The sequence below is a fragment of the Pteropus medius genome, unplaced genomic scaffold (assembly GCF_902729225.1).
Source record: "Pteropus medius unplaced genomic scaffold, Ma_sr-lr_union100, whole genome shotgun sequence".
In the NCBI taxonomy this organism is placed as follows: Eukaryota; Metazoa; Chordata; class Mammalia; order Chiroptera; family Pteropodidae; genus Pteropus; species Pteropus medius.
Genome location: NW_024354503.1, coordinates 3,137,553 through 3,159,077, shown reverse-complemented (window position 1 = coordinate 3,159,077; position 21,525 = coordinate 3,137,553). Strand labels below are relative to the sequence as shown.

Sequence of the window (21,525 nt, the reverse complement as noted above, 5' to 3'; positions counted from 1 at the left end):
CTCTCTTATAGGGCCGTTATGAGGATTAAGTAAGAAAATGTAGACTGCTTAGCCCACAGCTGAGCACAGAGTACACATCAGCAAATAGAAGCTATTGTTATGAACAGAGGTTTTCGGGTTTGGCCCTTTTAGATGGTGTTTTTATTCTCTCTGCCTCACAGTTCTTACTACTTCAGTATGCAGTTTTTGACCACTGTGGGCCAGGCCCTGTGCTAGGCCTTGCGCTAGGCCCTGGAAATGGAGTCCTGAACAAAACTGACAAGATCCCTATTCTGATGGTGGCACTACAAACCATTACACAGATTAAGCCATCTTATGCAAGGGGAGTCAGAGAGGGAACCCCAGATGCCAGAAGGACACAGCCTCCCAGGCAGCTAGTTGGTGTCCCATCGTCAGAGGAACAAGAGTCCGTTTGTCTTCACCTTTACTTTTGCAGTATCATAGTTGTCTGTGCAGTCCAATGTTTCCCTGAGTGTTGAGGGCATGTCATGACTTACTGCCTCCTTTGACTTGTTTCTCAAAGGGTGTGAATCTTCAGAAGCTCCTGGAAGCTGGGACCTTTATCTGTCAAGCCCTTAACAGAAAAACTGGCTCCAAAGTGGCTCAGGCTACCTGTAAACTGTGAGCCCTTGCCCACCTGAAGCTCTGGGCACTACGTGGGAATAGGGCCGTGCATGGATGATTCACAGATGGACACCTGGAAATGGGAATGAAATTAACGGGACCAGGCACCTCGCTGCCAGCTCTGCACATAGGTCTCTCCGGGGAGAAAGGAGGCAAGGGTTAGAAGTCGCTTGGCCTCAGGCCCTCCCTGCCAGACCTGAGCATGAGTGAGAGGCTTTGGGTGCTTGGAGGCCTCCCTTCACCATGGACCCAGCAGTCCAGGAGTTGAATCCCTTAGGGCACTTGGGAACCCAATTCCCAGGCTCGGGTTGATCTTCAAATCTCATCTCTGGCTGAAATCTGTAGCTGGCCACTCTCTACAGTTCAACCCTATGGCCTTGGGGCCATTGCTCTCTGATTTGTAGGCCAAAGGGGCATGGGGAGTGTTTTCCCCAAGCTGGCAGAGGACATCGCTGAAAGGGTGAGGGCTGAGCTTCAGTAAATGCCTCTGAATGAAGGGTGAGTGGCCACCTGCCAACTCCAGCACCTCTGAAAAATCTCCACTCGGAACATGATTTCTGAAAACAGCTATGTAATTAAAAGTTAAATGAGATAAAACCATTCCAGTGTTCCGTGCAGATGTGTGTACATATGAGTGGGGGAATAAAACATCTTTATTTGCACTGAGAGGAAAATGCAGACTATTAATCTCTGGATTTTCTCCGTTTCCCCACCCTGAGCCCCATATTCATAGTGACTGGAAATTGGTGGCTTTGAGCTTAACTCAGGGCTGGCCAGAATACCTTGGAGAGACTGTTTCTGAGGCTCTTGGCTCTGTGACCGGGGCTGTTGTACAAGGTCGCCTGAAGGCAGCAGCGCTTATCTGGTCGGCCTGAGCTCTTTGTTTATCTAGCTCCGCAGCTGTCACTCCTCCTTGCTGGACTCGGGCAGGCCCAGGGCATTCCAAGCTTTGGGAAACACTTGTGCGTTTATTTCTTTGCCCGAGTTTCATCAGTTGGTATGTCATGCCTCTATACACATCACTCCTTAGCCCTACCTTAATTTTTAAACAGAAACATAATACCGTTTTTCTAACCCACTATGGTAGGCAGAGTGCAGACAAACCATTCCCGCTGGGCGCCACGGTTTGTGTGAAGGCTGAATTCAATTAGCAATGTAATTCCCACTTTAGCTTCGGAGCTCCTTCCAGCTATGGTAGGTTTTCAAACTAGACTTCCCAGAACCCGCAGCCTCTGGGCGACCCCCACCATCCCCTTCAATCAGCGCCGCCTCCTACTGCTTTCGTTCCACGCAGACGTGTATTTCATGTAAGGCTCACTGAAGAAAGGGTTTGGCAAATACAAAAACATTGGGAAACCTACGGGTGACCGAGGAGCCAGGTTCGTGGGCTCCGCCCCAGGACAGCTGCCCGGCGCCCCCGACAAACCCCATCTACCTGCGCTCTCCCTCCGCCTGCCCTGGGACGCCTGTTTCTAGGGGTCGGGACGAAAACTCGCGCCTGGCGCGGGGATCTGGGCACGCTCGGCTCCCGGGCCCTAGGTCCGGTCGCGCCTTCCCTCCGCCGACCGCTCCGGCACTGGACCGTGCGGCAGGCTGCAGACCAGTACGCGAGCTCGCTGCGCAGGCGCCTTGATGCCGCAGCGCCGTTTGTCCTCCCGGCGCCCCGTAGTGCCGCCTGGCGAGTGACACGTTACCTGGGGGCGTGAAGGGGGCGGGACCAGGTGGGCCGCAGGCCCCTAAAGGGACCTGGGCTCGGAGCACAGGAGGCGGCTCCTCTGGAGGCAGCGCAGAACACCTGGTCCCAAGCAGGTTCTGAAGGAAAATATGGGGCCGGGCGGGCTCGCGAGTGGCCGGGTGGTCCACGGGGAGCAAGGGAGAGCTTCGGGGTCCGGGCGGCATCCTGGGCAGAGTCCTGCCAGGCAGGCCCGTCCCCGCTGCTTCCAGTTTGCGCTGCTCCCGGCTCCCGCTGCAGACAGAGGCTGGGGCGGCCTGGGTTCATTCATTCCTGGCCTAGGGATTCCTCGCGCGCCCCACTCCGAGCCATAGCACTAATCCCCGCGGGAGACCCAGCGCCCCTTCCCTTCCGTTATGCAGACTGGGGAAACTGAGGAGGCGACAGCTGACCTAGGTCGCCCTGCCGGTCCGGGGCGAGGCTGTTTCACCAACCTTCCTGCCTCCCAGAGCACCCTCCGCGACCACTTTCTGGGGATCCGCACAGTAAGTGGACCTCGGCGGGGTGGGGGGTGGGGGCAGCTTCGGCGTCCGGAACAGAGTCAAACCGGAAGCAGTGGGGGAAAGGGAGAACTTGGGTGACGGACTCACCTGCAAAATCGATTCCAGCCCAGCTGTCAATAGCTGTGTGGCCCATTACTTCACCTCTCTGACCTTAGTGTACTAGTCTGTAAAGTGACAGTGCTATCTGCCTCATTAGGATGTGGGAGGAATTCAAGAAAATAATGCAGAAGTGTCTGGTACAGAGCCTGGCACACTGCGGGCGCTCAGCCAAATTGGTTGGAGCTGGATGAGCCCAGGAGGGGACCGAGGCAGCCTGGAGGAAGGGGGCTGCGGGCCAGGCTGCCCCGAATGAAAGGCCTCAGTGTCTGGGGCTTCCGCCCCCTCTGCCCGCAGAGTTTGTTCAGGGCGGGGTGCACACCTTGCAGCTGCGTCAGAGCCAATGCCACGTCTACACCGGCCAGCTCAGTGCTGGAGTGGGGCGGGATCCTTAGTTTCAAGCAGAGAAGTTATCTGGCTGGTCCTGGCATAGGCAGAGGCTGAACCAGCCTTGCCGACCTGGGGGGGGGGGGGGGGCGGGGGGAGGGCATTCCAGGACTGCAGTGCTGCAGCCCCAGAGTTGGGTTCAGCCTGCCTGGCAAAGGACCCCACCCTGAGGCCATCTAGTACATTTCTTGCTTTCTCCCAGCTGACCTTTGAGGGAGAGGGAGTCAGGGGGCTGGGTATATCAGGAGGTATTATACTGAGCCCAGGAACCAGTTTACACCTAGGGATGGCAGAGACTGGAAAGGCCTGAGTCTGAGCAGACAGAACCCCTTCCTGAGCTCGTGTAGTCCCGGTTCTGCTGCCATGTTTGCTTCTGCCCAGAACTATCAGTTTCTAGACACCTTGGGGACGGCAGAGTGGAAGCTTAGGTTCCATCTTCCCAACCTCGGGTCAGTTGGGATTAGAAAATATGGCACCTGTGCCACAGTCTTCCCACATTGACCATGTGGCAGGCCTTTAAAATATCACCTCATTTAACCCTTACACTACCACATGGTATTTGTACAATTATAAGTTCCATCTTATAGAGATAAAAACTGAGGCCAAGAGAAGATAAGTAATCTATCTCTAAGGCCTAAGACCAAAAAGTTACAGTATCCAGACTTGGACCAGGGCTGCCTCCAGAGCCACCCTATCAAACAGGACACACTACTGCCTCCCTCCGAGGTCAGAATCCAACTGGATGGATGCCCTGAGTGAGCAGCCTCAGCCACCTCTGAGACTCTGTGTCCTGGGCCAGGTGCGATGGCAGAGAAGGTGCTGGTAACAGGCGGGGCTGGCTACATTGGCAGCCACACGGTGCTCGAGCTGCTGGAGGCAGGCTATTTGCCCGTGGTCATCGACAACTTCCATAATGCCATCCGTGGTGAGTGTGGGGTGCCAGGGGCTGGGGCTTCTGCAGGGGATGGAGGTAAAACTCTGGATTCCACCTCTCCCTCCGAGGGATGTGTGTCTGGCTAGTCCTGTGGGAACTGAGCACCCCATCTTCTCTGATTTTGATGGCCTTCATGTGCCCAACCAGGAGGGGGCTCCATGCCTGAGAGCCTGCGGCGGGTTCAGGAGCTGACAGGCCGCTCTTTGGAGTTTGAGGAGATGGACATCTTGGACCAGGCAGCCCTGGAGCGTCTCTTCAAGAAGGTGGGGCTTGGCAGGCAGGGGACACTGCCAAGGGCCAGAATCTGTAAAGCAACTTCTGACCCTGGCTTTGCCCCTGCAGCACAGCTTTATGGCTGTCATTCACTTTGCGGGGCTCAAAGCCGTGGGCGAGTCAGTGCAGAAGCCTCTGGATTATTACAGAGTTAATCTGACAGGAACCATCCAGCTTCTGGAGGTGAGACATGGGTCAAGGACACAGACACTGGGAGGGCAGTACCAAACAGTGGGCAGTCAGGCAGGTCCCAAGCTGTATCATCTTGGACACATGTCTTTCTTTACCTCTCAGCCTGCCTCCCCATCTGTAAATGGGAGTGCCCATACCTCAGCCCCACCTGCCTGTGAAGGAGTGAGGGGGTGGGAATAACGTGTGAGGCAGAAGCAACTGACGCCTCCCCTCCACGGCCAGATCATGAGGGCCCACGGGGTGAAGAATCTGGTATTCAGCAGCTCGGCAACTGTGTATGGCAACCCCCAGTACCTGCCCCTGGACGAGGCCCACCCGACGGGTGGCTGTACCAACCCCTATGGCAAGTCCAAGTTCTTCATTGAGGAAATGATCCGGGACCTGTGCCAGGCAGACAAGGTGAGGGCTCTTCTTGACCCAGCCCTGGCTCTGCCCCTGTGTGCCTGAGGATGGGATCCTGAGCAACCCTCACCAAGAAGGAAGCTAGGGCTCAGGAAGTGGCACTGACTATCCAAGGTCACGGCACTGGGGAGGGTCTGATCCCCTGGTCCTTTTTAGGGATAGAGAATAGGCATGGCGAGTCATGGGAGGTAAAGGGCTCTGGATCGAGCTGGGACACACAGCCTGCGCCCTCGCGCCCCATCATCTGACCTGTGTCCCACAGGCCTGGAATGCAGTGCTGCTGCGATATTTCAACCCCACAGGCGCTCATGCCTCTGGCTGCATCGGCGAGGATCCCCAGGGCATCCCTAACAACCTCATGCCCTATGTCTCCCAAGTAAGGAAGAAGGGGAAAGACAGGGTGGCCCTAGGGTTGAGGGGTATAGCTAGTGCCGAGGGCCTGGAAGGAGCTAACTTGACCTCTACTCCAGGTGGCGATTGGGCGACGGGAGGCGCTGAATGTCTTTGGCAATGACTATGACACAGAGGATGGCACAGGTGAGCTCAGGACCAGGAGGATCCAGGAGTGAGAGTTAAGAGGTAGGACTGTACTGAACTGTCCCATCCAACCACCTCTTCTGCAGGTGTCCGGGATTATATCCATGTGGTGGATCTAGCCAAGGGCCACATCGCGGCCTTGAGGAAACTGAAGGAGCAGTGTGGCTGCCGGGTAGGGAAAGGAGAAGCGAGAGGAGGGAGGTGGAGCCCTGGACAGATGGGGCCCAGAGGGGTGGTTAGTCCATCCGCTTCCACAGTCCCTGTTCTCTCCTGGGCAGATCTATAACCTGGGCACAGGCACGGGCTATTCGGTGCTACAGATGGTCCGGGCCATGGAGAAGGCCTCTGGGAGGAAGGTAGGCCATCCACCCGTCCCTGCCCTGACTCTCAGCAGCATACCTGGCCCCTCCCACTAGTCTACCTGATGGGCGCTGCCCTGCCTACTCTGCCTTAGTGCTAGGTTCCTGTGAGCTAGGAGAGAGCTCCTTCGCTGCACCTCTCTTTCCTGAGGGCCTGGTCAGCAGGTGGCTGGGTGAGACAGCTAAGCTACAACTACCCCCTCTCTTGCAGATCCCGTACAAGGTAGTGGCACGGCGGGAAGGCGATGTGGCTGCCTGTTACGCCAACCCCAGCCTGGCCCTCCAGGAGCTGGGCTGGACAGCAGCCTTAGGGCTGGACAGGATGTGTGAGTGCTAGCCTAACCCCTGGGAGAATGCTAGGAGGGGGCTGATCTGGTCTGGGTATACCTACCCTGGGCTACCTGAAGTGGTGGGGGCCCTGCATTCCAATGTGGACCCCGACCATATACCTTGCCCCATCGCAGGTGAAGATCTGTGGCGCTGGCAGAAGCAGAATCCTTCAGGCTTTGGTGCACAGGCCTGAGATTCTCTCCTACCATGGACCAGAAAAGGAAGAGAAACAATTTCCTGCTCTCCAGCATCTGACAGGAACCCAAGGGCCTCAGAGCCTGCCCTACCTCAGACACCAGCCAGCTCGCTCAGCCTACCAGGCATGAGGCCAAGGGCTCCACTGACCAGGAGTTGGGGGTCTCTAATTCTTCTCTTCCAGAGTCCAGGAAGCCATCAGGATCACCAAGAGCGAGTGGGGGAGGCAGGGACCTAAGAAAAACACCCTCCCCCGGCACTAATTTATACTGCTATGAATACACTCTCCAAAGTATTTAAAATAAAAAGTTTTCTTACACTAGAGAAGATTCTCACATATGGTCACTCTCTACCCCTGGAATAGAATCAGCCAGGCCTGAGAGTTGAAGCAATTTCTTTAATTTTATCGGAATCCAGGACACAAGAAAAACACCCAAAACCACATGGAGACAGAAGACGAGACACAACTCCTCCCCACTTTCCCCTGATCCTAGAATGGGGACGTGAGGATGAGACAGCTGGGGGAGACCTTGAGCCTCAGTCCAGCCCTGCAGGCTCCAGGCCTGTAGGGGAGGAAGGTAATGGGGAGGAAGGGCCCAGCCCCCAAGTCGGAAAGGGTTGAAGGAAGGCCCCCCACCAAGGACTCCGCCCCCTCACCAATACTTCTGCCCAGGGGCAGGTAGCCCACAGCAGCAAGGGGGCTGGGGGGTCACAGACACATTCATGATTGAGAAGCAGCTAGAGTGGAGGCAGAAGTGACACACGATTATCTGGGCAGAATCAGGTGGGGGGGTTTGGGGGTAGGTGGGGCCTGGGAGGGCCCCCTGGGCCAAACCCTGAGGTCACAGGAGGGGGCCCAAAGCGGGGCTAGTGAATGAGGTCCTGAGTGAGTGGGTCAGCGGCTGGGCCCCTTCTCCCGCTGCCTACAGCCCCTCCAATACTGCTGCCAGGGGGGCCCACCTCCAGGGAAATGGGAGAAGAAAGCAGCCCACACCCTGCTGAAGACAGCCAGGTGGCTGAGGCCAAGAAGGCAGGCCTGTCTAGGCCTTGGCCCGCCTGCCCCAGAGGCCTATGAGAAGAGGACAGGTCAGGGAGGGTAGGGACAGGGGCTCGACCGGCTCAGATCCAAGATGGTGCCACATGTGCTGGGTCCCCTATGAGCTGGGGGACTGCGCTGGGGGCCAGCAACTCTGGTTAGACAGGAGGCAGCAGCTTCTCAAGAAACTCCTTCACAGCTGCCATCTCCTGGGAAGAAGAGGGGATTGTGAGAGGATCCTGGCTGGAGGGAGGAGGGAGTGAGGTAGAAGCAGGAAGTGACCCCTCACCACTGACCTGAGGACAGGAGCTGTGCATGACACCTGGGTAAGTCTTGAACTGGACCCTGGCGGGTGTGACAACGGACCGGAGCTTCTCAGCTGTAAGGGCCCCAAACCGTACGGGAACCATGGGGTCTAGCTCCCCATGGCACTGAAGAATGGCCAGGTCCTTGGCACTGCCGTTGGCTGCCTGTGGGCCAGACAGAACTCAGAGGGCAAAGCCAGTGCTTCAGCACAATCCCAAAGCTACAAGGAGACTCGAAGGGCAAGAGGGGGGTTATGGAGACACTCACCTGGGGGAATGCCCGGTGCAGAGGCAGCCAACAGCTCAATGCCACAATGCCAGCCAGAGGGTGGGGGCAGGTAAGGGCCGTGTAGAGGGACAAGGCCCCACCCTGGAGGGAAGAGAGAATGAGGACTCATGAGGGCACAGCTCACCTGCTTACCTACCTTCCACCCACCACCCTCTCTCTCCCCTCACCTGTGAAAAGCCTCCCAGGACGATACGATTGGCAGGGATCCCATTCTTCATCTCGTGCTCAATCAAGGCCTTTACTGGGGGGAGGGGGTGTGACTGGGTAGGGAGAAAATTGCTGGAGGGGCCCAGGGAAGGGAGCCAGACAGAGGTACTGCCCAACACTTTCCTGGGGGCAGGGGTGGAGGAGGAGGAGGAAGGATGCTCAAGAGGGGCTGGGGCCTTACTGTTCTCTGCTGCCTTCTTAATGCCAGCCTCGTCCTCTGGGGCATCTGGACTCAGCCCCATCAGGTCAAACCTGGGAAAGCAGAGACACTGGCAGCTACTGGAAGACCTTGGCTAGCCGCCTATAGCTCTCTCAGCTCCCATTTTCCCCCGTCCCCAAACTTACCAGGAGGGCATCACCATCTTCATGTTGAGTGTCACAGGGATCCGAGGCCTGGGGAAGAACAGCAAGAAGGATCATCATTTTCCGGAGGGATAGGGAAGTCATAGCAGTGAGCCCAGGAGGGGGCAGAGCAGTCCCTGGGGGCCCCTCCCAGCAGGCAGGGCCTGTGTTTAAGGTGTTGCCAGGCAACCTGCCACGTGGGGCTGCAAGTGGTGGTTGGGGCATCAGCAATAGCAATGGAGAAGCAGAGCGCAGCACCCAACATGACGGGGTTCCAGCTTGGTAGGTGAGTACTTGGGGAATGGGAAAAGGGGGTCCTGGCTCTCGGAGGTCTCAGGTCTAGGAGGCCTTAGGCTGGGGCTGGACACTATTCCTAGAGGCTCCGTAAGAGTGAAGGCTGAAAATGGTACTTCTGACTGCCCGGGGCCCAGGCCCCGGGATGCAGCTGGCAAAAGAGACCAGACCTAAGACCAGAGGACCACCCCCCCAGCAGATGCCATCCTCAGCCCCTCCCTTGCTAGGGTAACACTCACGCATGGGGACAGATGTACTTGACGTGAGGGAGCCGGATGGTGGAAAGGGCGTCAGCCCAGCTGTGCCTGTAAGAGAGAAGGAAGAAAAGGCAACAATGCAGAGAAGAAAGGCAAGGCACAGGCGTCTCCAACCCTGCCCACTGGGCCCTTCCCCACCTCCCCAGGGGAGACACCTCCCCAGCTTACTCACCCTGTATCTCCAAGTCCATGTAAAAAAATAACCTGGAAAAGGATCAGAGATGGGGAGATGGGGAAGAGGCCAGTCATCTTGTTATCATTCCTCACTGTCCTCCAACTTCTGGCCACTCCTCCCCCACCCCCAAGGACCTGGGAGCAACTGAGGTAGCAGCCAAAGAGGTTATTAATGCTCTGCCTCCTGGCTTCAAGCTACTCCCTTCTCATCACTACCACCTCCATTTTTCCCACGCCTCCTCCAGCTAGGAGCAGACCCTTACCGCAGCCGTTTCCCGCTCAGCTCCAGACACAGTGGCAGCATCAGTGAGCAGGGGCACAGACATGGTGTTACCACACATACACTGCAGGGCTCCAGGCTGGGGCCTGTGCGAATTCAAGTGAGCGGTCAAGAGCAAGCCCAGGTAGAGGAGAGATTCCTGACACAGGGGAAAGCCTCAAACTCAGGGCCCACCCAGGCCATCAGCCCCGAACAGCAGCCCGGGTTCTGTCCTGGGCACAAGCCAGAGCAGTTAGGAAGTTTGCCTACATTCCAGGGCTGAGAAGCAGAGATGACCCCCTAGTACCCTTGGTTTTGGCCACTACACACCCTGAGGTCGATGGACAGAAGCAGGGCTTAGGAACTGTGGAGGAGGGAAGCCAGGGCATCATCTGCTGCCTTCCCCCCACCTAACAGTCCTCAGCTGGTAGCTGCCTCCTCCCACCTCTCCAATCATCCCCCTTCTCTAGAGCCCATGGGTCCCCTCCTCCCCAAATCCCAGCCCTGCTGAGAAATGAAGGAGAGAAAAATGCCAGGGAGATATGCTTCCAGCCCCTACCCCTTCCCCACACACACATTTTCTCCAACCTCACTCCCATCCAGTCCCCATCCGGCCTTCACAGCAGTTTCTGGCTCAGCCATTCCCAGAGCCCCAGGGGGCTGCCCATGTCCCCAGAAGGCACAAGGACTTTGGTCCACCACCCACCCCTTACCCGGTGCCCCATGTCCCCCTGAATGGGGCAATCTGCTGCTGCCCACTAACTCCAAATGGGTCCCCCAGCTTGACCACACACTGGGACTCCCGAACACACAAAAGAATGTCCAGCTGGCTGACTCCTCCCTATCCTTAGCATCCTCCAAACTCCCCGGAAGCTTCCACTACCTGTCCCTAAGTGCCTACTGCTCCCTGAGGCACCCGCCTCTTCCAACTGGCTTCCACTTTTCCTCTCTAACCTCAAGTGCATCTCTCCAAAGCGGGATCCCTCACCTCTGACCCTGGGGTTCCTCCTCCCACAGGGGAATGCACCTTTCGCCCAAGGCTGGGAGTCCCGTCCTTCCCTACTGGGCTACTCCCACCTCTCAACCCAGGATCCCACCTTCTCGGAGTGGTGCCCCCCTCAAACTGGGGTCTCCCTCCCCACAGTAAAAACTTCCACCCTACTCCAGGGTCTCCTGCTCCCCGTAATGAAAACTTCTGCTCCGACCAAGGGTCGCCTCTTCCTTATAGTGACATTTTCTCCCCTAACCCAGGACTCGTTCCTGCCCACAAAGGGGCGTTCTACCTTTGACCCTGGGGAGCCCCCGCCCCACAATGAGATCTTCTACTTCCGACCTTAAGTCCTTCTCATCACACCCGGACCCCCACTTATTACCCCTTTCTATCCCTAAAGTCTTCAAGGCTGGCCAGCGCCTCTTCGTATCTCACTCCCCGCCCCCATCTCTCATAATTGAGGTTTCCCCGTCCCCACTCGCCAGGACCCTCGCGGTGGTCCGAGCTCCTCCAGTGCCCTCCCTCTGCCTGCTGGCCCGGGACGAGGGTACCTCCACTCTCTGGGCGTTTCAAGACCTCTCGGGCGATTCTCCTCTTTCTCCCGCACAGACACACACTCTTCCCCCTCGGCCGCCCCCGCCGGAACTTCCGTTCAAGTCCCGGGAACCCAGCCATCGCGCTGCCGGAAGTAGCCTGGCCAGTGGTACGGCACCCGGAAGTGGGCGTCGGGGTTTCACTAGATAGGAGCTGCCATGTTGGATACGGTGGGGCCACTCGCGGTAATTAAGATCCGGAGTCACCTGCAGAATCCAGACAGTGCATCCGAGACTCCCACTTGCTGCCACCACCCATGCGCCTCCTGGAGGAAAGCTCTCCGGAAGGAGAGGCATTCCTCACAGGAGCATAAAATTTCCCACCTTCCCAACCCCATGAGTGGCACTTCATTATGGTCTTGGATCTTCAGCACTTAACTTTCATGACTTATGCCAGGATCGTGGATGGAATCCTATGCTGAACTGAAAGGATCCTTAGAGACTATTTAGTCCTTCAGTCTTATTTTAAAGATGAGGCAACAGACCCAGGGAGGAAAAGTAAATAGCGATCTCGGGATTACACTGTAATGCTGCCTCTGCACCTGCTTCTTGGACTATAAAATAGTAATAATAACCACCCTACCTACTTCACAGCTTTGCTGGTAGGCTCAAATGAGGTCATGTGGAAATGCTTCATACACTAAAATCAATTTGAGACCTTAATGACTCTAAAAAGGACCCTGGGAAAATAACAGGCCATAGCAGGACAGCTGGACAGACAGCAGTGTTCTTAGCCCTGTCCTCAAGCAATGCCGTGCAGACAGTGCACAAAATACCACCACCGATGAGCTCCAGATGTTAAAAGGGCTTCATTTGGGCACAACTGATTGACTCTTTACTCTTCGTTGCACTGGAACTAGGCGGAACTAGGGCTCAGGGTCCACAGAAAGGCTGGAAAGGCCAGGCTGAGTTGAAGAACCATGTCCCTGAAAGAACATGTGGGCATCTGCAAACATGGAATGAGTCATGCTCATCCCTCAGCATAACCTACACGTGTTCCTTTGAACTGAAAGAAAACAGTAAACTTGGAAGCTCAACAGGTCATAGAGAGTCTAAAATATCAGGATTCGGAGCAGGAAACAGGAAAACTTTGGCTCCAGAGGACCACAGCAGGCCAAGACCCAGGACCATCAGATGTCAGGGGGTGAGTAGGTGAAGACAACACAGCTGCTCTCTCTCTCAAATGAATCGCTGCTGAGTCTGCTGATGGAAGAATGAACATTCTTCCTGCACTCCCAACCACCTGAGACACAGAGGCACTTTGAGTATTCTTGAAATTGCCAATTCGGAGGCTCAATCCGAGGCTGTGATTTGTGCTTTAATCAGTGAAATTAATAAAGGACTATTCTGCTGTTAAGATTTCTAACGTTGTATTTTCCCCTACTCTAATTTAAAGCATAACCCTTCTTTTATCTCCAAAATGATCCAACTGAAATAAAGAGGCTGTGGCTGTAACTGAGGAGTGAGTAGGATCCTTAGTGTATAAAAAACTGCATTTTCATTCTGGTTGATTTCAAGGTGTATTTCGGAAATTTTGAGGCCCGACAAAGCTTGGTGGTGGCAGGCTTTACCTAGGACAGTCTGGAGAAATAATGGGCATAACCTCCCAACAGTGTGGGCTAATCCCTCAGAGGAATTTTCTCAAGGATCAGTTTCAACACCAGTTCCCATTATCAACTGTTCCTATTTTTTACAAGGGAAAGAATATCGACCATTTGAAATCCTCTTTGTAGATACTTAAATTTTCTCCAGTTGTTCTCCTAAATTTCAAAATTTAAGTCCAAAGTCTTGGGTCCAAGTTCAGACTTCATGTGCTGCTCATTCACTTTCCTTGCCCTCGTTTCTTCTGATGAGCTCCAGAACCTATTCTTCCTCATTTTTTTAAATGTCATTCTACAAGTTACTTCTTTTCATGAGAAATGAAATATAAGTACTTAACCTCGCCCTCCTCTTTATAAAATGTGAGTAGGTGGGTGTAGGAATGTTTTTAGCCTACTGTACAGAATCAAGCTTGACCTTTCCTGGAGAAACTGATCTAGTCTTGATATAATTGTCACATTTACAATCTAACTGGTCCAAAACAATAACAAATTTCAAAGTTCCATATAGGTCCTGGTAAAGTAAGCTTCATCAGTACTATCAAGAACTCAAAAGAATATACAAACAGTAAGTCTGGCAAGGATTTATTAGGAAGCTTATTCGTCACAGTGAATAAAAAGCCATGAACAGAAGAACTGAGATCTCCAAATTCTGGCACTGGCCTTACAACACTAGTTAGAAGCTAATAAACATTAAGGTCATCCCAAGGGGAATCTTAACTAAGTCCCAATCTTACCTCGACCAAGATACCCGCAAATGAAGTAATGACACCCATGATCTCCCCACGCTGCTTAGCTAGGCAAAAGGAAAAGACCTTCTCCTCAAGCTCTTAATTAAGCATCATCTGCTCTTCTAGCTGTAACCATGGGACATTAGTGTATTACAGACAACTCCAAGCTGGACAACTTGACAAGAATGTTGAACGATGACAGGGAGAAAGAGCAAGCAGGGACATGAAATTCTAGTTGGAGACCCTCCTGATGGCTAAAACAAACACAATGCTGAGGCTTCAAAAAGTTTACTGCAGCCCAGGAATAGTTTCCATTTTTAAAAAACAAGTCACACAAAAAATCCTGCCACAAAACAAGACACCTGGAATCCCACGGCCACACTGACAGGAAAGGCAGGCATTATCCATGACTGCCAGATGCTGACCAGCCCAAGACCCAATTTCTGCAGGGCCCTAGGAACCATGATTGTCCCCTTGGCACCCACACAACCCTCCCTGGTGGTGTGGTATCTTCCATAGACCAGGTTTCTGCAGCAAGCCCTAAAGACAAAGCTTGGCAGAGGCTGTGGCAGCCAACTCTCTCCGGAGCCCCATCTTTTTGTCCTTCCCAACAGGTTGTCATACATCATCACTGACACAGGGCCTCCGTGGGAACCGTGGCCAGCCCTTAGGAAATGAAGTGTGTCTGTGGGGTAACCTGATGGACCCTGTGGTCTGCTGGGTTGGCCGATGCTTCATAATTGCAGATGGTCACCTCATGTCGGCGAAGCTGCAAGAAAATTGAGAGGCTGGGTCACCTGGCCACTTCCCAGACCACACATTGGAGGAGTCCTTATTCAGGAACATTTCTAGAAGTCATCATCTAATCTCTTTCCCCTTCTGATACTTTTTCTCTTGAGAAGCCTGCAGAGATCATTATTGATTCACCCCATAACTCAGAAGATTCATTCCCCTCCCTATACTGGAGGCACCATGACAAGAGGACCATATCTAGCTTGTTTATCATCTTATCGCTGATTCCTGGAACAAGAAAGGTTATCAAAAATGTTGAATGAAGGACAGAATTTTAAAGTGAAAAACTAAATTAGTATTAACTGTATTATTCCCACTCCCTTAAAAATACCTACTGCCTGTCAAATGAGAGGGAGTTTACAGTAACGAAACCAAGAAAATTATGAACAGACTGGGAGCAAGCAACATCTCAATTTGCTCTTTTTCCTTTCCTTAAGCTCTCACTACCACGGCATGCAGATATATGCAAATATTGGAGGGTTTCCGACCCTGTCTTACCTCAGTCCATTCTCCTCTCAGGCCAATATAAAAGACCTTTGTGGTATCTGCTCCAAAGTTTTTTGAAATATGAATTGAAAGATGATAGACATTGGAAAAACGAGAAATTCTAGAGGACGAAAGGAATGGAGAGAGAAGACACAGGTTAGAGTTCAGAGAGTATCTGACTACATGTTAAGAATAATTCCACCTCCAGCTTGTGGCAAAACCCAGGCAAATGTCAGAGAACATTCTTGGGGTCTCGTGTCTCATTCTTCTCCTTCAGACAAGCAACTAATTCCATGAACATTTACCAAGAGCACTTGCCAGATCCTGCCCAAAGCAACAGGGATTGAAAAAAATCAACACTGGCCCTGCCCTCAAGGAGCAGGATTAAGAAATGCTGTATGATCAAGCAGGGATTCTAAAGCAAGTCCAGTGTTGACTTCACCTTGGGAAAGAGAGAGAACTAGCGAAGAAATAAGGTAGTCACGTGTGACTTGGCCTAATGTAAGCCAACCATGCACAGAGGAATTCTGAAAACATCTTTCCTAAGACCACCTAGGAACTCATTCAAATGTGCCAATTGCTTAGAGTTAACAAGTCTGTCGCTTGCATTGAACCTCTGCCAAAAACTGACCAAACCAAGGATCAAGCCTAATCCATTGTTAACTTGTTTCTGATGCTAAGAGAGGAGATGGGCCAAAAATAAATTGCAAGCCTGGTAAGTGCTAATGCGTGTATGTTCATTGCAAATGAGGGAGTGCCTGATGTTCCTCAGAAGCCACAGAGAGTGGAAGACAGGCCCAGTGCTTACTTTGTAGCATATTCTAATTCTCCTGTAAGGTCCCGGTTCAGACTAAAGGTCTGGTCTGGCTCCCTATCTGTATCATCAAAGGACATCTGTGGAATGTTCTTGTACCTAAAGAAAAGGGAAGAAAAATCAAGAAAAGTGCATTATCCCGTTTTTCAGTTTTTCAAAACTTCCTATTGATTCAACTGCCTTCGGTTCTATCAAAAGAAGATCAAACTTTGGAAATGGCATTTTACTGGCATTTACACACAAATATCTTTAATCCAACAAGAAAAGAGCTGAGACTTGCAACGTAAGCCAATGGCATCTTTGAGTGGGTTAGGATCACATGAGAAGCAATACACAAAGAGATAGCTCAAACTAGGTCACATGCAGTGAATACATGGAGAAAATAAGCAACTCAGCGCATTCAAACCAAGCTGAGGATGTTTAAATAAAACAGCTTACTCATGGTGGCGGGGGGCGGAAATACTTTGGCAGAAACACATTAAACACAGTTAAGAGATAAGATCAGGTAACCCAACGCTCAAGCATTTTTTGTGTTCAAAATTACCCTGTGTACTGAGTCATATTACAATTCTTAAAAAAATGCAATTTGGGGATTTCTGTTTTGAAAAGAGCACAAAAGGATGCAAACTCACAACGGGCTTTTGGAAAGTCAAGTAAAAGTGCTAATGAAGAAAAAATTTTTCAAAAAACTGCTGTCTCCTCTATACTTCAAAAATTCTAAAGGATGGAGAGACACACACCCCTACCATCTTTAGAGTGTTTTATTAACACACTCACCCAGGAGGGGCCTCGATGTTAGCTGCAGCAAAATGCATGTAATTTAAGAAAACAAATGTTTGCTTCAAAGTGATCTAAGAATAATGCAGACAATAATAATAATGGTGAACATTTACGAGCAGCATTATGAGAGGCAGTATAGCACTGAAGTTAAAAGCAGTGTCTCTGGAGCCAGACTTCCTAGGTTTAAAGAATAGCTCTGTCACTTACCAGCTGTATAATTTTGGGCAAGTGATTTAACCTCTCTGTGTCTGTTTCCTCATCTGTAAAATGGGGATAGTGATAGTACATATCCCATATAGCTGACGTGGAGATTAAATTGAATCAATTCTAAGAGACAAACCTATTAAAAAATTTTTACCATGGAAAATTTCAAACACACACCAAAGCAGCGAAAATAACGAATCTCCAAACACTTATCACTCAGCTTCAGTAACCCACATTATGCCAATTTTGCCTATCTCTCCCATTTTGTGCTTGATATTTTAAAGCAATCCTAAACATATCATTTCACTCATAAATACATCAGTATGTATCTCTTAAAGATAAGGACTTCTTTAAAAAATACCTATCATATCATTTTACAAAAATTAACAATTCTTTAATATCATCTAACACCCTGTGTTCAAATTTCATTGATTTAAGTCTCAATTTAACTTTTCTGGATGTTTCAATGACATGTCATATTTGAACAGGCAATATTTTTTTCTTTATTAATGGCACATAAAGTAATGATATAATCAATGATAGCTTCAATAAAGTATATGTGTAAAGTGCTTAGAACCGAGGGCTATGTAAGTACTTGCACCTGCTCTCCCAAAATTGGGCACTTACTGTGTTCCTGACTCATTGCAAGCTCTTTACATGTTTTATCTCAATTCTTTCCACAATCTTATGAGCTTCATACTATTACTACTGACATTTAACATCTGAGAAAATTGAGACATAGAGAAGATAAGTAATGTCTCAAAGCCATGCAGCTAGCAAGTAATACAGCCAGAATTTGAACCCCAGCAGTTTATTCCAGAGCCCAATCTTAACCACAAGGCAACATGTCTAGTTGCCTTCTCAAGTCAGTCCATCTCCCACATAAATGAGTCTCTAATTTGATCAATTTTTCAGAAAAAAAATTTTAAGTTCTGATATTTGTTTCTCCAACACTCTAAAAGCAGTCCTCTTTTTTTTTTGAGCAAGTTGTTTAAAAGGAGTACTAGTTCTAGTGTTGGATCTAGTGTTGCAAGAGGAATATTGAATTTTACTAACTAAAGGCCACACAAACAAGTGGAGTAATTCCATGTCAACAAAATACACACAAAGATTATAACTGTATGAAATAGCAAGGGGACATTTTGAAGCTCGAATAGAATCTATAAAGATCACTTGAGATCTGCAGCTGGGTTATTAAGGAAATTGCAAAGTCATCAACAATTGGCATTTATAGGATGCTCTCTGAACAAATGGTGCCACAGCAAGCACTTTGAAAAGAGACAAACTGTTGTTCTTAAAGATGCTTAATCTAAAAAACTCATTAATTCAGGAAGAGATGAGTGTATTCTGATGCGGAACAAGACCAAGATTTTTTTTTAGCGGGGGAAGGAGATATTTAACCCAATAAAAAGAAAAAATATTATTCAGGAATAAAGTGCTACCAGAGAAAAGAGAATTAGAAGCTTCCTGTGGGCCTAAGCCCTTGCCACTTACAGTCTCATCTCAGAGGGGTGCGAGTCATCATCCTCTCCCATTATAATGATGCCTTTGAGCTTGACATTGCCTGTAAAACTGCCAGAATGCAAAACATAGGGCTGTCAACATGAGTTTGAACCTCTGCTTTATCTGTGTGACCCTGGGCAAGACCCTTCCCCTTTGTGGGCTTCACGTGTCAGACTTGTACCAGATAATTTCTAAGATCCTGTCCGCCTCCTGCATTCTGCAGTCTAAGAAATTTACCTTCACTTTTATCTTTCAACAAATACATCTTTTTTGGTCTGCACCAAGAAAGCGATGTTTTCCTCCTCAAACCCACCACAGTAATTTACCCCATTTCTACAAACAGATGGTTCTTGACACAACCAATGAATGAATTCTGATAAAGCAACTGGGTACAGTCTATTTAGCCTGAGGCAAACACCAAGGAGATACTTACGGAATATTAAACAGAAGCTCTTCATCTGCATCACTCTCAACAAACTAGACGGGGTGGGGAGGGGAAGGGAGAAAGCAACAAATATTTGCTGAGAGCCTACAATTTCAGGTACATTCTACCCTGTTCTACAAGTGGGGTGCAATAAGATAAATAGTAAACCTCCCTCGGTTTTCCGGCACTTAATAGCCACAGACCACCTAATCAGAGGGTTCTTATTGCGGGAGCCCATGAATGAACTTCAGGGCCAACTAGCCTCCTGAAATTGTGCGCAAAATCTGTGCATATGCGGTCCACAACTTTCAAATGGCTGTGACCCCACAACGGTAAATATTCTAGATAGGATAAAAGGTTTCAGCTCCCTAGGGCTAGTATTTGGTCTTCATCAGGTGATATGGTCAGGCAGCCACTGCAACTAGCGGTTAGAAGTTAAGAAAACGCCCTCATGGCCATTCTCTCTCATTACCCACCGAAGCCCTGGAACAGAACGTTGGCTGTGCACTGCCAAAGCGCCCCCCTTTCCTCTGGGCCTCAGTTCCTCTCTCTTCAAAATGGGGAGACTCGATCCTGTTCGGCTCCCAAAAGGCTGGCAGGAAAGGGGCACGGGAAAGGGCTTGGCAATCGCGCTGTCGTTATTTTTAACTTCAGGAATGAGGCTGCCAGAGCAGACCGGCGGCCCGACGCCCCGCAGGGGACCCCGCCTCGGCCCGCCCCAGGCCCCGAAAGGCCCACCTTGGAGCGGTCGGTCCGCTCCTCCCACGGCTTGAAGACACCGCGGCCGCTTCCCTCACGGCTCTCGTTGAGGCACTGCAGCCGCTCCAGGTCGATGCGCAGGTACAGGCCGTAGGCCAGACCGCGCTGCTCCGGTGGCTCCTCCCGTTCGGCCGCGCACCGGCAGCCGCCCCCACCGTGGCTGTGTCCGTGCGACATAACTACGTCGCCCCCCGCGCGTCCTCTCGAACTGTCTCCGCGGTTCGCACCGCGCTCCGCACCGCGCTCCCTCCGCTCCGGCCGCCAAGCGCGCTGTGGCCGCTGCGTCGTAAAAGGCGCCCCTGTGCGGCGCATGCGTCCAGGGAGAAGTTGGGCGGGGCTCGCGGAGTATTGGCTTTGGACAAGGGCTTCCCAGTGCCCGGGAATTCATGTTGACTCTTTCAGTCCTGGAAATGGATGTTATTGCTTATCCCAGCTTCACAGATGTGGAAACCGAAGCGCAGAATGATTAGGCTGGCGTTCCGAGTAAATGGTGGCGCTGGGTTTCGAATCCATCTCGTTTGGGGGAGCTGGTGGAGAAATGCGTGCGCAATGATAAGGCCCTGGAGAACAGGGAGCACAACGTTATCTCTGCCTCACATGTGCATGCTTAGGTGCTTAGAGCTTATAAACCCACTTTTGAAACCACTTTCTTCACAGTGGGCCTAGCGGTCGAGAGCAGAGGCTTTATGGACGGCCGGATCTGAAGACAAGTCCTGGGTCTGCTACTGACGGTGGGACATTCTGAATAGGTCATTTTCCCCATCCTGAGACTTCCTTTCCTCGTCTGTAAAGTGGGAATGATAATATGTTTCATAGGATCGCAGTGAGTATTAAATGATGCACTTAAAGAACAGCGCAATGGCTGACATATGGTAAGAATTCAATAGCTGAGTCAGATCTTGATTCAAATCCAAGCACTGCCACTTTCTAGCTGTGTGGCCTTGGACAAGTGACTTAACCTCTCTGAGTCTCAGTTTACTTCCTGTAAAGTACAAGGATTGGACTAGATGACTTTTAAGTCCCCTCCGAGTGTGATAATTAAGAGCAGTTTTTTCAAACGGCTGGTTGTGTCCCATTAATGGAGTCTTAAAATCCACTCAGAGGATTGTGACCAGCATTCAAAAAATAAAACAATATAATAAAAAAATTAAGAATGTGTCACACATTTTAAGTCTTGGGTTTGTGTACTCAGGTGCAATGTTAAAATGTTTTCATATCGTGGGTTGAGGTTAAAAGAATTGAGAGTCACTATTTAGAGTTGAAATTATTTTGGTTTCAGGATAGACTGTGTTCTTACTCCTTGGTGGGAAGGAGAAAAGATAGAGGATGTAAAGGAAGTTATGGAATATTCTGGATACCTCCTGCCCTTCACTTCTGGCTCTGGAGCATCCAGGCAAGACTAGGGGCTGGCGAAATACAAACCAAAATATCCAAATGTTCAAGTTTCATTCAGAAATATTTTGATGTTCTAGTTCAATTCTTTGTGAAATAGGCAAGCATGGTTCTAGTTCAGAATAGCTCAATGTCATGCTTTCACATCACAGTTTCAGGCAAAGGGCTTGGCACGTAGTAGAAGCTTAGTATATGTTTAATCGAATGATATACTCAATAGCCTTTCTTTGAAAGATTATGTCCCAGTGCAGGACTAACACAGGCCTTACTCAGGACTTTTGCTCACTTTTGGCTTCTTTCCTGTCATTTTCATCATTGTCATCGTTTACTGATTTATTGAGCATTATGTGCCAGTCATTGTGCTCAGCACATTATGTAGTTCATTTCAATTATTTGTCACATGAACTTTAAGAGATAGGTAGTATTACCAAATGTCACCTCCAATTTGAAGATGAGGAAAACTGAGGCTGAAACATGTGAATTAACTTGCTCAAAATCAGATAAAGTTAGGAAGTAACCAGGCTTTGAGTATATCCTATAATTTCCTGAAATAAAAGGTGCATATGAAGTAAACGTGTTGTATCAATTAGCTTATGCTGTGTAACAAATCGCCCCAAAGTTAAAAGCCTTAAACAACAAGCATTTATTATTTCTCATGATTCTGTAGATTTCCTGGGAAGATCTTTTCTGGGCCAGTTGGCTTGGGCTAGATAGTTTGGAATGGCCTCACC

At 50.5% G+C, this 21,525-nt stretch overlaps 3 protein-coding genes across 9 annotated transcripts in view; 1 reads left to right on the top strand and 2 right to left on the bottom strand.

Moving 5' to 3' along the window:
* The window catches only part of GALE (UDP-galactose-4-epimerase), an 8,482-nt gene extending 1,596 nt beyond the window's left edge, over positions 1 to 6,886 (top strand). The window contains exons 1-12 of one of the 7 annotated variants that reach the window (XM_039854101.1): positions 2,279 to 2,433; positions 2,719 to 2,841; positions 4,142 to 4,267; positions 4,424 to 4,539; positions 4,619 to 4,732; positions 4,964 to 5,140; positions 5,406 to 5,519; positions 5,614 to 5,680; positions 5,767 to 5,852; positions 5,959 to 6,036; positions 6,251 to 6,365; positions 6,504 to 6,886. In XM_039854101.1, the coding sequence (XP_039710035.1) occupies positions 4,147 to 4,267; positions 4,424 to 4,539; positions 4,619 to 4,732; positions 4,964 to 5,140; positions 5,406 to 5,519; positions 5,614 to 5,680; positions 5,767 to 5,852; positions 5,959 to 6,036; positions 6,251 to 6,365; positions 6,504 to 6,562 (1,047 nt within the window). In that variant the 5' untranslated portion in view covers positions 2,279 to 2,433; positions 2,719 to 2,841; positions 4,142 to 4,146 and the 3' untranslated portion in view covers positions 6,563 to 6,886. Of the gene's footprint in view, positions 1 to 2,277; positions 2,434 to 2,718; positions 2,842 to 4,044; positions 4,268 to 4,423; positions 4,540 to 4,618; positions 4,733 to 4,963; positions 5,141 to 5,405; positions 5,520 to 5,613; positions 5,681 to 5,766; positions 5,853 to 5,958; positions 6,037 to 6,250; positions 6,366 to 6,503 lie in introns of those variants that run through there. The other 6 variants (XM_039854102.1, XM_039854100.1, XM_039854099.1 and 3 more) reach the window with 6 other exon arrangements.
* Positions 6,887 to 6,947: 61 nt separating this feature from the next.
* Positions 6,948 to 11,413, bottom strand: LYPLA2 (lysophospholipase 2). Its single transcript, XM_039854110.1, has 10 exons — positions 11,270 to 11,413; positions 9,732 to 9,834; positions 9,467 to 9,498; positions 9,277 to 9,342; positions 8,747 to 8,794; positions 8,583 to 8,653; positions 8,362 to 8,435; positions 8,174 to 8,275; positions 7,897 to 8,070; positions 6,948 to 7,809 (listed from the first exon to the last, which is right to left on the bottom strand). The coding sequence occupies exons 2-10, from the start codon at positions 9,807 to 9,809 to the stop codon at positions 7,759 to 7,761; spliced, it is 696 nt and encodes a 231-aa protein (XP_039710044.1). The 5' UTR covers positions 9,810 to 9,834; positions 11,270 to 11,413; the 3' UTR covers positions 6,948 to 7,758.
* Positions 11,414 to 13,477: 2,064 nt separating this feature from the next.
* Positions 13,478 to 19,698, bottom strand: PITHD1 (PITH domain containing 1). Its single transcript, XM_039854109.1, has 6 exons — positions 19,382 to 19,698; positions 18,653 to 18,696; positions 18,211 to 18,288; positions 15,727 to 15,831; positions 14,931 to 15,039; positions 13,478 to 14,409 (listed from the first exon to the last, which is right to left on the bottom strand). Exons 1-6 carry the CDS (start codon positions 19,577 to 19,579, stop codon positions 14,308 to 14,310), a joined length of 636 nt encoding a protein of 211 aa, XP_039710043.1. The 5' UTR covers positions 19,580 to 19,698; the 3' UTR covers positions 13,478 to 14,307.
* Between the last annotated feature and the right edge of the window lie 1,827 nt (positions 19,699 to 21,525).